The sequence below is a fragment of the Daktulosphaira vitifoliae genome, unplaced genomic scaffold (assembly GCF_025091365.1).
Source record: "Daktulosphaira vitifoliae isolate Bord-2020 unplaced genomic scaffold, ASM2509136v1 Scaffold_4, whole genome shotgun sequence".
Taxonomy (NCBI): domain Eukaryota; kingdom Metazoa; phylum Arthropoda; class Insecta; order Hemiptera; family Phylloxeridae; genus Daktulosphaira; species Daktulosphaira vitifoliae.
In genome coordinates this window covers 19,236,309-19,251,717 of record NW_026099575.1, presented here as the reverse complement: position 1 = coordinate 19,251,717, position 15,409 = coordinate 19,236,309, and the positions used below count along the sequence as shown (strand labels likewise).

The 15,409-nt window shown below is 26.1% G+C and overlaps 1 protein-coding gene across 2 annotated transcripts; it reads left to right on the top strand.

The window, feature by feature from the left end:
* Positions 1-180: 180 nt before the first annotated feature.
* LOC126904770 (peroxidasin) lies at positions 181-14,901 on the top strand. Of its 2 annotated transcripts, XM_050683995.1 has the most exons (24): positions 181-399; positions 8,223-8,294; positions 8,427-8,498; positions 8,556-8,699; positions 8,775-8,846; positions 8,904-9,076; positions 9,208-9,325; positions 9,670-9,839; positions 9,927-10,075; positions 10,143-10,263; positions 10,327-10,488; positions 10,583-10,853; positions 10,924-11,045; positions 11,202-11,471; positions 11,529-11,762; positions 11,959-12,147; positions 12,206-12,414; positions 12,484-12,684; positions 12,748-13,083; positions 13,468-13,813; positions 13,890-14,007; positions 14,072-14,283; positions 14,433-14,695; positions 14,769-14,901. In XM_050683995.1, the coding sequence occupies exons 1-24, from the start codon at positions 227-229 to the stop codon at positions 14,799-14,801; spliced, it is 4,230 nt and encodes a 1,409-aa protein (XP_050539952.1). In that variant the 5' UTR covers positions 181-226; the 3' UTR covers positions 14,802-14,901. The 2 variants fall into 2 exon arrangements, with proteins under 2 accessions (XP_050539952.1, XP_050539953.1); XM_050683996.1 differs by lacking the exons at positions 181-399; positions 8,223-8,294; positions 8,427-8,498; positions 8,556-8,699 and having other exon boundaries at positions 8,779-8,842.
* Positions 14,902-15,409: the final 508 nt, after the last annotated feature.

Here is a 15,409-nt window from a genome sequence, read left to right as displayed (position 1 = left end):
TACAAAATAACGGACATTGAATATTTCATTTTTTGTTACATACAGATTAAGTGGTTATCAGATGATTTTTATTACAAATTTTACTCATTATAATGAAATAGAGAATAATTTTCAAAATGATAGGAGAGGGAAAAGTAACCGTCGACAAACGCTGACTATGTGTTTCTCAGTTAGGATATTCTCAGCGGTCAAACAGCGGCAGACTCAGTACTCCGTAGTCTTCAATATGGTTCGGATGTCGCCGAACGTGAGCTTTGTTCTGGCCCTGACTATAACTTTGGCCACCGTATATGTTAACGCGTGTCCATCGAAGTGTTTGTGCTTTAAGACAACTGTAAGATGTATGTTTTTACAATTGGATACCATACCCGACAGAATTCCCCCAACCACTACTGTACTGTAAGCACAATTATACTGCATACAATTTTTTAGAATATTTTTTATTTATGATCATATTATTTTTCAAATGATCATTATTAGTACTGTTAAATCTAATTTGGTCAATATGAAATTTAGAAGTATTACTCGTTTAGTTGGTTAAGTACATTCTTAAATCAATATCGAAATATTTTAATTATAATATAAAAATACTTCTTGTTAGTTACATATCCGGAGAGGATTATAGAATTACAAGTCTCCCAATTGAAAAACTCTGGATACGTTTCAGATTTTCAGTAATTTCATTTTTCACGTCTAGAGATTTATTTTTGTGAATGTTTTTCTCACGATTGTATGTGTTATCAGAGGATCAAAACAAAAGATATCCAGGGGGATTTTTTTTTAAAGTGATAGTTTATTGTAATTCTGTTGAATTACAATAAGTGAATTAATTATGTTTAATCAGTCACTGTGATGTTTTTCAAAAATATTAATACTATTTTATGATACGAAATTTCACGAAGAACTGAAAAATTTATTATTCAAGAAGTTCATTTTTCACGAGTTTAATTAATAAAAATGACAAAATATTATTTTTTAAATTTCTATTTTGTAATTAAGTTTAAAATGTAATAATATTTCAATGAAATAAGTGAATAAAATGAGATGGCATAATTGACTTTTATTGTCTTATGTATATCCTTTCAAAATATAACTCTAGTTGCGTCACTGAATATTTCAGGGGCTTATGTTAATTTTTCTTTTAGTGTATATATATTTTTTATTTGCTACTTATTAGTTATATTAATTTTTAAAACTTATTACTATAATTATTGTGATAGAAATTTCAATTGATATACCAGAGTACTTTATTAATAAACTTTGACGCCATAACTTTATAAACAAAAGCAATAATCTCTTTAATGGTTTATTCATTTAATTGTTGACTTGCTGTGTATTTTATTTTTTAAGTATATGATAAATTTGATTGATTTGTATTTATGTGTTTTAAAACAAAAATAAAGTTTCCCTTTTTTAAATACAAGTTAACGTATTACAATTTATAGCTAAAAAATAACAATAAATTTGAAACACTTTTGTATAAAATATGGCATAAAAATTTTGTTGCCGATTAATGAACTTTGGTAATGTAAGTTTTTCGTTATACAGTATAAATACATAAATATAAGTAAATGTATAGAATCATTTTGTACAACTTAAAACTTATTAAACAACTGTTGTTATTCTTACTGGTTTTTTTTTTAAATAAATTGATTGTAATTAGTTAAATAACTGCGAATTAAATTAAACTTTTTTTGAGTGTTAATTGTAGCGTGACGGTTTCAGTAAAAAAATTAAAGACTGATTAAAAAGTTGTAATAATTTATTAAAACTGTAGATAAACATTGTACATTAAAAGTACAATTTTATTTTTATGAATAAATGTATAAATAAATTAATAAATGTGAATGTATGATATTATATTAATATCATACTTGAGACAAACAATTGTATTTATAAGCTTTGCAAATGAAGAGTATAGGAAAAAAAACAGTAATAGGTCATTTTTAAAATTTTTATTTAATAATTTAATTCATTAGCTGATTAGGAGTAGTATCAAGTAATATAGTTCATTTGGTGACAAATTATTTCATTTTACTAATATTGAAAAGTTTATTTTTGTTTTATTATTGAAGGAATAGAAATATATAGTTTTGTTTTTGCTTTCCTGAAAAATGTACATACATGGACTACTATCGTTTTCATCTGTATCCTTCAAATATTAATAGTGCAATATAAAATAAGTGATGTTAGTTGTTGTAATAGTATGTGTTTATGTGTTGTTACAGTTCTATAGAATAAATTACACGCATTACAATTAATTCATCAAAACCCGGTTTTCAACAAAATTAATATCATTTAATGCAACCGATGTTACGGATGAAAGCGTTTTACCCTAAAACACAGCCTGACACATTTATCATCTTGTATACTTAAATGCTATTACACATGAACGAGTAATGTGCGAGTATATATTAGCTGCAGATAAATTTAAAGAGTTCATGAACTGTATTAAAACGTTTTTTGTAAAGTACATTTTAGGTAGTCTTAAACATGTTTAATATTACTCATATCAATATGAGTAGAATTAAACATGGTAAGTAAAATGAGTTAAGTTATGTGGGCCAAAGAAGTAATTTTAGCTCGAAGATCTATATTTTTAAGTAGTCAAATATTTTATAAGCACACCGACTTTTCCAATAATGAAAATGATACTTGGATTTCTGGGAGAATTCTTTAAATGAAATATAATATCAAATATTTAATTAATTTTTCGATGTTTATAACTTCATCTTTAAAAACAATTCTTTACACTCATATGTGTTTATATGTTGTTACAATTTTATAGAATAAATTGAACGCATTATAATTAATTCTTGAAAATCAGGGTTTTTAATAAAATTAATTTTATTTAATGCAAACCATGCATTGCATGTTTTTTTTCAAGATAGTCATTAGAAGTTTATATTAAATTCTGCACGTAGATAGATAACTTTGAAGCTGATGGGAGTAATCTATATTCCTATAAAACATAGACTTCTTTGTATTATGATTTTTTATTTTTTTTAATAGTTTAAATATATGGTAGAAATATTTAGTTTTTTTTAAAGTGCTAAAAATCATAAAATATATACTTTTTTGGGAGATTTTTTTTGTGTTGGCTCACGGTATATCCCAATAATGTTACATTAATATTACTTTTTAAGTAAAAAAAATGCAAATCAATGTGTAGTAAATTCTTGACATTTTCTCAGTTTTATTACTTTTTATATAACAAGGACGTGCGCAGACAGTATTCTAGTATTAGTTTATTTTTTTTAAGAAAAAATTAATTTATATTGTATCGAATACATTGATATTTAGTTTTTTTAATGTAATCAATATTGCAAGTAATTCCAAAGTCTAATTTCATACCTATGCGAGATATTGTGATGCTTTATATATTAACGAAACTTTGTTTGTGATGCTTTTATCTCTATAAATTTAAGGCTTGTAAGGTTTTTTTCATAAGAAAATGATTGAACAATTAATAATATCTGAACTATTCACGTCATAATATAGAATATAAATGATTTTGCTTTTATTATTTAATGTAACACACCTATGTCATAAAGTTGGTTATCTTTTTAACACAATTATGTGTTACAATATAGTCATAACAAAATATCAGTAAACATAGATCCAATTATTGATATAAAAATTATTTTTTTTATTTCACACATTTTACAAAAAGATATTTTAAAATATACTTTCTTAAATAATTGTAAAAAGACTTTATTTTTTAAATTTGTAGTAATTTATTATTTTAGAAAAATTATGTAGTGTTTTACGATACAGTTATTGTATTGTAACTTTTGTATTCATAGAATAATTTATACTTTATTAAAGATTAGACTTTAGAAATAATTAATTTTATTCGACGGTTTTAATCCACACATGATTATTCTTATAGTGTAAAATTTAAGTGTAAATGCAATTTTTGTTCCGCCTTAAAAAATTAAATGATAACAATATCGTTTAAAAATACGATAAAAGTATTGTAAGACGTTGGTCATGTCATTCTATAATAATGTTATATTAAAATTAAAAATCTATACAAAGTAAAAGAAGTTTAACTTGTAAAGTTGTCTAGTAGCAATAATTTTCAAATGCGTCTAATGAATAAACTAAAAAAACATTTTTGTATTATTAAGTATTTAATATAAGTGATGAAATAAATAAACCAAACAGCTACAAGCAGTATTTGATATGATTCTTAGTATACTAAGTATATTGTATAGTTATTAATAGCTGTGAAAAAAATATAACAGAAATCATACTCGAGAACAATTAACATTTTAAACGATAATATATTTTAGAATAAAATTAAAATAAACTAAGACTAACTTTTAATAATAAAAATGTAAAAGCTAAGTACAATGTGTATAATTTCAACAGTTATATTTTTATTTATCCAGAGATTATGAAATATATTCTATACATTCTATTGAAAGTAATGTTAATTATATTTAAGCTTGAATATTTTGAAAGGATTTTATAAATATTCATGTAATTCATGCCAAGCAAATAAAATGGTATTTTCTGATTATCGGTTATTGGCTCTATTGGTTATAATACTGTGAAGAGATCACGCTGCGATATTTTACTGTTCATCCAGAAAGTCAGCAAATACCGGTTTTTAAGTATAGTGAATAGCTTGAAGTTAAGAATCACACACTCTCAAGTTCTTGTCTAAATTATTTATTATTAATATTTGCTTATTTTATACTATTTCCTATCAAAGCTACAAGACATTTTTTTACTTAACAATGTCGATATCCGTAAAATAATTTCACGCAAATAAATTATTTTAACATGAATTTGTTTGCAATGTTTTAGATTAATAAAACTTTAGTGCGACTGATTTAATTCTGTAGTGTAATTTATTTTTATCTATTGTAGTATATTCATTATTTAGTTGTAAGAATAAAAAATTATAATTTTATTATATACATGATGTTTTTATCAAGTTTAAAAGTTCTTTAAAATAAATATTAAAAGGAATAATTATTTAATTATTTCTTTATAATCTAATAATAAAATAAAAACCTATAAAAGTGCGTTGTAATCCTTAAGCTTTGCGATAATTTTAATGTAATAACATGTATTATTGTGAAATACTTTTCGTAATTATTATAAATTTACATTATTGGGTACAAATGTTCAATACAATAAACATGAATTTTTTTCTGAATAATAATTAAAAGCAATGGTCATATTCCAAACGTCTAATCTTTAAAATAGAATAATCTTTTTACTTTTTAATGATTATTCAGTTTTTAAATATTTATTATTGCAGGTATTTTTCATTTAAAAGTGTTAAATAGATTATCGTATATAGCCTCTGAAAGTATTAATTTAAATATTAGCTTTTCTTGTCAAAGCTAAAATTAGTTACAATTGTATTATATAAGCTGTATGGGGTGTAGCTCAGTGGTAGAGCATATAAGCAGTTGGTATATCTATAGTTATAATTTGTCTCTTAAGATAAAATTAACTATTTCATATGATTGTTTAATAATAATAACACTGAGACAAACTCGAATTACTTAGTATACTAAGTTTATGTAATTTTGAAAATTATACCTAGTTCTCAAATCTTAAGAATTCATGACTACATTTGTTTGAAAATATACCTAGTAAACGTTTAGACTGTGATATTATTTATGATTTTACGACATTATTTGACATTGGCTGTAATCAACATTTACATAAAAAGTGTTTGCCAGTTCACTGTTTTATTATTTATACCAACGTATCTAAGAACAATAAATCATCGGTGTTTCTTTAAAGAAAAACTAAAGTATTGAGATTGCTGAATTTTCAATACGAGGCTTAATAAAATATTATACTAAAGCACGTGTTTTTATTCATACAGTGTCTTTGTCCGATGTGCTATAAATGCTCATTTGAATAATTTTTATCGCCTTCCTACTTAAAACAGACGATCCAAAGTATAAAACTCCAGAACGATCAGGTATTAGGAAGCTACTAGTGATCCGGTTATATGTACCCGAATTATTTAATCATTATGATTATGATGCATTGTGGTCGTTTAGCATCGTCGGAGGTAGTCTTCTGCGCCCATCATAATGCTGCCAAATCGCCATGATACGCACGATTTGAACCCAAGTAATGCTCCACAATCTTCTGTTATTGTCAAACACCCGAGAATAGTTTAAATGGGCCGGAAACGAAATCTATTAATAATAATCAACCCGTTCCCATCATTGTCATGTCGGTTCCCCCAACAACACATGTTCAGAGCTACATAATAGTATTCTTTAGATATCGTCAATCTATATGTATTAATTTCATTTTAAGAAGCAATATCAGTTAACGCAGCGTGATGTAACTACATTGTATAGTAATATTATGACAATTTTAAATGGATCATTAAATGTATTTCACTTTTTGTTAGTAATTCTCTTATACGTCGAAGTAGATGGTTTTATTTGTTCAAGAATGAGTTGCAGGAAAATGGACTAATTAAAAATATATAATTAATCATTATTTTTGATTAGGCAAAAACAATTAGTTAAAACAGTTAATGTGACAATTTACGAATAAATGTTTAAGGCGCTAATAAAATAATTTAGATTGAAATTCTAAGAAAAATTGTATTAACATATATCATTTTTTCCAAATTTTGTCCATCCTATTCTGTACTTCTTTAATACATTTTTAAGCGTATACATATTCATTTAGCTTCGTTATGCTGTTGACCACAGTGTTTTATATATTGCGTAAGTCAGACGGTTTGACGGTACGAGTATCTGATAGAATTTTTAGTGATAATAGCCATTTAATGTGATTTATGAAATATTATTCTTAGAAATCAACATTTTTGAGACGTGATCTTTATAAGTAGTACAAATAAATTGTCAAAGAGTTTTTATACGATATCAACACGAATAATTTTATAAGTATTACAGAAGTTATTAAGTTTGTTTTGAGTAGCACTAACTAAGTAATGTTAAAAATAATTTATAAACAAAAAAATATCGAAATGTGTTTTTAATCAGACAATTTTTTATTTCTGTGCCATTTATAAATTCTATCGTGACATGCATAATATGTTAAACAAACGTATAATTAAAAAAACACATTAGTGTTAACTATTTTTAGTTTTTTTAACACGTGATTTTTTTAGAAAAAAGGTTTAATGACGAATTCACAAGACGCAGTTTATGATCCCTGGCACATTCATCTAAACACAAATAAATTTCCTTATCTTTAGCGTTGTAAAGCTTCTTAAGGATCAACGTTTTTCATAAATGTCAAACTCATTTTATATTATAATATTGTGTTAAGATTCTAAAAACTAGTTTTCTTAGTTGTTTGATATAATATTAAATTGTTTAGACTGTGGCTTTAACGGGTCGCAGAAAAAAAAAATAAAAGACTCATTATACTTATAACAAGCTAACTAATTTAAGTATAAATAGTAGACCTAATAATAAAACTCCCGAACGTCGTAAACTTAAATTGATTATTTTATTTTAATTTTTGTTCCAAATATTTTGTTAGTATCTTTTTAAAACATTTAAATTTATTTTGCTATTAAATACAATAAGATTTTTTCTCACACAACCCACAGCGTTTTCCTTCTTATCGTAATAAAATTGTTGCAAACTGAAGACAGTGTACAGTTACTGTAATTAAGATAATATTTTCTTTAACTTCTTTATTTTGGAATAAAATTGCACTATTTTCGTAGTTATAAATATTATATGCAATTTTTACTGAGACTATTATTCTATTTTTTTTTAAATTTATGTAAAATTAATAATACTATGTTTACATTTATTTAGAATAACTTACACTTTGTATATATATATATTATAGCAAGTGTTTCGTGTTAACATGTTCATGTTAATTCTAAAGTTACCAAGTCACCAAATAAAATATTATTAAAATAATAAGAAGCTACATGACTTATTGTAATGAATACATAGTTTTATAGTATTCAAATTAACACTTTTTGGTTAGTTCATACATACGTATTAGAATAAATAGAAAATAGACCTAGTACTTAAATTAATAAGTCTAAAATTAAACTGTTTATTTATCTATAGATATTATTTTATATATTTGTTCTAATTTTTTTTTTTTAATTAGTGTATGATTTATATTATAAATTTTAATATTTAAAATTTTTAAGATAGCTTAACGGTAATGAGATATTTTTTATCTCATTTAATTATAATTCATTCTCAATAAATGTATTACTTATTTTTCAGTGATTTAAGATTTTGTAAAATAAAAAACATTGATAAGACATCGTTAGCTCATCTCACAGAATTAAGTACTTTGTAAGTAATATTTTATATTTGATTTTTATGTTTATCCAAATATTTTAACAAATATAATTTTAATTATTCATTGATTACTAAAATAAAATCTGCTTAAAAATGATAATGTTTTATTATCGTATTGTTTTTTAGATTGTTAAATAATAATCAAATTGAGAAATTGCAAAATGATGTGTTTAAAAATTTACAAAAACTTCAATTTTTGTAAGTGATATATTTTTTTGTATAATATTAGACTTTTTATAAATTTTTTTGTTTTAGATATTTGTACAAAAATAAAATTGATCATATCGAACCAAGAGCTTTTCTGGGCTTATCAAATTTGGAGCAATTATACTTACATTTCAATAAAATTGAAAACATTTATGTTAATATGTTCAGCGATTTGACGAAATTGGAAAGATTGTAAATTATATCAATCAATTATTCGTAAAATTATTGGCTGTTGATATTTATATAATTGTTTTTAATTTGGCTTAGGTTCTTGCAAAATAATAGAATTAAGAAGATACCTTCAGGAACTTTCGATTCATTAAAATCATTGAAACGTTTGTATGACCAAGTAAACTAGTGTATTACTCAAAATAATCATAAATTATGATTTTTTAGGAGACTAGATAATAATCTATTATCATGTGACTGTGATATGATGTGGTTAGCTAATGTATTGAAAAAGAATCATGATTCAAGTGAAGCAGGGGAATTCGCAGTTACTTGTCAATATCCTACAGAAATGAATGGAAAATCAATTATGGAAATGACAGAATCTGATTTTAATTGTGGTACTTTAAAATTACTAGAATTGATTTTTTTTATTAAAATTCAATAATTTAGTCTAATTGTATCTAATATATAATACTTTATAATGAATTAGTTAAATATTAAAAACTGTTTAATGTTATTGGCATTTTAGGTCAATTAAGATTTAAAGAAGAGCCAAATGATGTATCGGTTTTCGTAGGAGGTTCAGCATTCTTTCCATGTAAAGTAGAGGGTGACCAAGATGTAGAAGTTGTTTGGATGCATGATCAGTAAGTTCTAATATAAAAACAATATAAATAAGGAACAGATTTATATGCATTTATAAATTTAGTTTGAGCCACTTCGAAGAGTTTCGAATTAGTGCAACTTTTCTGAAAAAATATATAGTAGCGTAGAAATATTTTACGTTTCAGAAAAAAATAACCGCTCTAATACTCCTATACACTTTATTCCCTGTTACATCACATTACTAAGTTTTCAAGCCGATTAATAAAACATTTTACTGCCAGATGATGTGTTTGGAATAACTTAACAATATTTATAAATGCATAAAAATGCATTCCGTAAATATTAATATTAGTTTTTTCTATTATTAACGAAACTGAAACTATAGCAATGAGATCGATATGAAAGATTCTAAATATTCAATGACGGATCATGGACTTATGGTTAAGTCAACTTCAACACAAGATGTTGGTATTTATGAGTGTATGATAAAGAAACATAGTATTGAATTAAAATCAAAACCAGCAAAAATGGTTTTGGAATCCAGTGTATCTGATTGTGAGTTCTACTATTATAAAACACAAGTTATTATAATATACTGAACAATATATATCTAATAAATATATTCTGTTTGAAACTTATTAGCTTCACCTATAATACTACAGAGTCCTAAAGCAAAGACATTACTGGAGGGTGAAAAGTTGACTCTTTTTTGTCACGTCATCGGAACACCCGAGCCTCAAGTTACTTGGCAAAAAGATGACATTGAATTGCTTATTAATTCAAGAGTTCAGGTGACTAAAATAACAATTATTTGATAACCTGGAGAAATAATATTGTTATTATTAACATTTTTTTAAGGTTCTCGAAGATAATAGTTTAGTTATTAAGGAATTAGAAAAAACAGACGTAGGTCTTTATAAATGTGTAGCATCTAATTATCTTGGACAGGTTTCATCTGAAGCAATGGTCAATATAAATGGTAATTATTGAAATTGTTCATGATTTCATAATAATTTAAATTTAAATTTGTATTTTAATGTAGTCCCGCCGGTTATCATAAGTACTACTCATGATTTAACGGTTAAAACTGGAACTACGGTAGAACTTCAATGTATAACTGACGGTCATCCAACCCCTGTGATAACATGGTTTAAAGACGGCAAGTCAATAACGCCAGGCCCAAGAATATCATTCCACAATGATAGTAATACAATATAGAGAATATATATTAATAGAGCACTTTAAATAAAAAAATTATTAGTGACAAACAAACAAAAAACGAGATATTAAATTTTTAGGAGCTACAGTACGTCTAGATTATGTAAAAGAGAGTGATAAAGGTATGTTTACTTGTGTGGCTCAAAACTTAGCAGGAACAGCAGAAAGTAACACGGAGTTAAAAGTCAGAGGATTTGGTCCTAGAAAACCTAAATTAGTCATCAAACCATTTGATATGGAAGCTCCACAGCGAACTAGCATTGAAGTTCCTTGCAAGGCAGATGGAGAACCAATTCCTATTATTACTTGGACAAAAGATGGAGTTGATTTAATAAAAGACCAAAATCATAAGTAAATTTAAATTAATACTATTTTATTAGTCTTTAAATAATAAATATGAACTTTAAATATAAATTTATAGAATTAATATCATTGGAAGTTTACGTTTATATAATTTATCGTTTACTGATTCGGGTGTTTATGAGTGTACGGCAAAAAACAACCATGGACAAGATTCAGCCAGGGGCATTATTGAAGTCTTAGGTAGATATGATAATAATCTAGCTTTGTAAGTTGACAAAACATATACGTTTTTATTTGTTTTTTACTGACTTGGTGTGATGTATTGTTATGTAACGATTCATGATATTCTTGGCTTAAATCCAAACGACAGTCATAATGTTTAATTTCTTGTTCTAGGTGATGTTTTAGAACATTCTCCGGGTGATCGATATGTGAACCTGGCCTTTAAGGAGGCTACTTTAGAAGTAGACCGAGCTGTTAATGCTACCATAGAATCATTATTTGGAAAAAACGAAAAAGTTCACAATCCTGCCATTTTAATGAGATTATCTAGGTATCCCGATGTAGTAGCTAGAGACATTGTAAAGTCAGCTGATATATTTGAACGTACACTAGCTAATGTTCGTAAGCACGTACAGGCTGGTCTTAAAATTAATTTAACTGAAAGTAAGTAGTATTTAAAAATTATTTAGATAAATTAATTTAGTACTGTCTTGTTTATAGACTTTTCGTATAGAGATCTTTTGTCTATTGAACAACTTGACTTGATTGCCAATTTATCTGGATGTTTAAGACACCAAAATAAACCCAATTGCAGTGATATGTGTTTTCATACTAAGTATCGTACTATTGATGGAACGTGTAATAATTTACAAAACCCAATGTGGGGTGCTTCTTTAACTCCGTTTAGAAGAATTATGAAACCTATATATGAAAATGGATTCAATACTCCTATTGGTAATTATTATTAAAATTTATTCGTATTAATATAATATCATTTTAATTATTATTATGATAATACTGATATTAAATTTATGATACTAGGTATCTATTTGTACACTGTTACTTTTGCTGTAAAATAAATTTTTTATAAAAAATGAGTAATTATTAATTAATAGAGAGCCGTGTGAATACCGTATACTGTTGGTTATAGGTTGGACTAAAGGAATGAAGTATTACGGATATGAAAAACCTGGAGCTAGATTGGTGTCAACTTCTATTATTCGAACCACTGAAATAACCACAGATGATGAAATAACTCATATGGTAATGCAGTGGGGTCAGTTTTTAGATCACGATCTAGATCATGCCATACCATCAACTACCAAAGAAAGCTGGGAAGGTCAGAAAATAAAAATATTTAAGATGGGTTTTCCTGAAGTATTTAAATATTTTTACAGGTTTGGATTGTAAAAAAACATGTGCTTATTCTTTTCCCTGTTTTCCAATGGATGTTCCACCTAATGATGATCGAATAAAAAATCGTAAATGTATGGACTTCATTAGAAGTAGTGCTATATGTGGAACTGATACAACATCCGTTTTTTTCGATAAGTTACAACCTAGGGAACAAATAAATCAATTAACTGCTTTTATAGATGGATCACAAGTAAACGAAATTTTTTTTACACGATTTCTTTTTATGAGTTTTAAATAATGTTATTATACATAATTTAAGATTTATGGATTTACTAGTGACCGTTCTTTCATATTAAGAGAAGTTCAAACAGGATTAGGTTTGATGCGAGGTGGTATTTCTTCTGGCTCAGGCAAAGAAATGCTTCCTATAGCTGGCGTTGATGAAATGGATTGTCGAAGAGATTTAACTGAAAGTACGACGGGATGTTATTTAGCAGGTGATATACGAGCTAATGAACAGGTAAGAAAATGTTTGTTATTCACTTAGAGTTGTGTACGATTAACAATTATTTCGATGTATTAGGTAGGACTATTAGCCATGCATACAATTTGGCTTAGAGAACATAATCGGATAGCCAGAGAGTTGCATAGAATTAACCCTCATTGGGAAGGTGACACTATATTTCACGAGGCACGTAAAATTGTCGGCGCTGAATTACAGCACATTACCTATCAACATTGGATGCCATATGTTCTTGGTCCTAAAGGAATGGAAAAATTAGGCAAATATTTAGGTTATGACCCTACTATAAATCCAGCTATTGCAAATGTATTTGCGACCGCAGCACTAAGATTTGGGCATTCCATTATAAATCCAGAATTAGCACGACTTGATGAAAATTTTACAACGATTGCTGAAGTATGTTTAATTTTTAAAAAGTTGTGTACCATTTATATTTTTACGGTATATTTGTGCAGAATTGTATTATTAATGTTTTTTTATAGGTATAACATATTAATGATACTTGAAAAAAGTACTAGTTGTAAATATAAAAAAAAATATTAATTTGTAAAAAGATTATATGCAATAACAAAATGTTTTTAATTTTTTCGAGTAAAATGAAAAATGTATTCTTAAAAAAAAAAAATACTATAATACAATCATAATCACACTTAATTTTTCTTTAGTAGTTATATTAAAAATAAGAAGATGGTAATTTTGATTTAGTAATTTTTCTCGAATATCATTGATATATTATACTATAATACAAATATATTACATTACGTTGTATTACTAACACAGGGAGATTTGTCGCTGGGAAAAGCATTTTTTACTCCATGGAGATTATCTGACGAAGGTGGCACTGATCCATTAATGCGCGGTTTCTTTACTGTACCTGCTAAAAAGAAGACTCCTAGACAAAACCTTAATGATCAACTAATTGATCGTTTATTTACTTCAGCGCATGCTGTGGCATTAGACTTGGCTGCGATGAATGTGCAACGTAGTAGAGATCATGGTATACCAGGCTATAATGAATGGAGAGTTGTTTGTAATATGACTAGAGCTGAAACATTTGATGATCTTCGAAATGAAATAAGTGATCCCGAAGTTAGAAATATATTAAAGCGCCTTTATGGCCACCCTGGTAAATTTTTATTTAGAAACAAACCATATAAATACATAACAATTATTTAAATGCCAAAATATTTGTCTTTTATTAGGAAATATTGACGTTTGGGTTGGAGGAATTTTAGAAGATCAATTACCTTCTAGTAAGATCGGAAAACTATTTCAATGTTTACTTATAGAACAATTCAAAAATCTGCGAGACGGAGACAGGTATAGTTATTTTACTAATAAATTATTATTGTATTTTAAAAATATTTTTAAATTATGTTGGCAGATTTTGGTACGAGAGTCCATCTACTTTTAGCCCTGCTAAATTAACCCAGATTAAACAAGCTTCTCTTGCCAGAGTTCTTTGTGATAACGGTGACAACATAACATTAATATCTAAAGATGTGTTTAAATTACCAGTATTACAGTCACCTAAATTGGTTCCATGCAGCACTATACCTAGTATTGACTTAAGACTTTGGTTTGAGTGTAATGGAGGTAAATATTAAACTCATTACGCACGAAAACAAAATTAATTCGTACGTAATTTACACAATTAATATTTTACTATACTCATAGGTATAAGTTAATTAGCAATAAATAATTCAGTTATTAACTAATTCAACTCTCCTGTTTTTTACTTACAGATTGTTCTGGCGAAAATATGTCTGAAGAGGTAGGTCATATGAAAAAAGGAAACACACTGGATAAAGTCATGAACTTAACGGACACGAAATTGGAAGGTTTGAAATTAGAGGTGAATGAGTTAAAGATGGATATCAAAAAGTTGAAACGTAAACTTAGACACTTGACAGAAATTGATGGGGGTTGTTATGACACAAAAGCAAAAAAGAGACGTAAGGAAGGAAGATCATGGGAAGCCGAAGAATGCACAAAATGCGAATGCAAAGTAAGAATTTTTTGTTATGTCTTTTATAAAATATTCATTTTTTTTTTTTTTTAATAATTTTTCCATTTTTCAGAATTCACAAATTTTATGTAATAATTTTTGTTAAACTGAAAATAATGAATAAATGATCAATAACATAAAAAAGTGATTGACTGTGTACTTTTTATTTATTTATTGAAATATAAAAATACAATATATTTTGTAAATGATGGATTTAATATTATTTATGTACTTTTATATCATTGTTAAAAAATGATGTTTTGTCTTTTGATATTTTATATTTAATTTAATTTATCGTAAAAAATTATTCATTTTTTGAATGTGTTCAATATTTACAATTAAAAAGAAAAATTAATTTTAAAATAATAATATAATTGCAATAAATATATAATTTTATGTTAAGGTTACAATTGAATTTGTATGCATTTAATACAGGTTAAATAATTAAATAGTTTTAAAAAATTGAGAATTATGGAAGTTAGAACATCATAATTATTGTCTATTTATGTAAATACTTTATACGATAAATTAGGCATTATCTAAAAGTTATTTTCTGTCGTCAACTGTAAAGTAAGAAATTTTTTAGCGTACCATTTGGGAATATATTGCATTAATGACATTAATATTAAATATAATATCCCCACGTGTCTATCAAAATAATGTTAACTCATCGTTGTAATATATTTCTAAATAATAATAAACCTGAGAATATTC

Bases quoted from the DNA above. Each gene is read 5' to 3' on its own strand.
- LOC126904770 (XM_050683995.1), top strand. From the start codon at position 227: ATGGTTCGGATGTCGCCGAACGTGAGCTTTGTTCTGGCCCTGACTATA. The intron at 8,847-8,903 runs GTATGACCAAGT...ATGATTTTTTAG, and splicing joins TTAAAATCATTGAAACGTTT to GAGACTAGATAATAATCTAT. The intron at 12,685-12,747 runs GTAAGAAAATGT...TCGATGTATTAG, and splicing joins ATATACGAGCTAATGAACAG to GTAGGACTATTAGCCATGCA.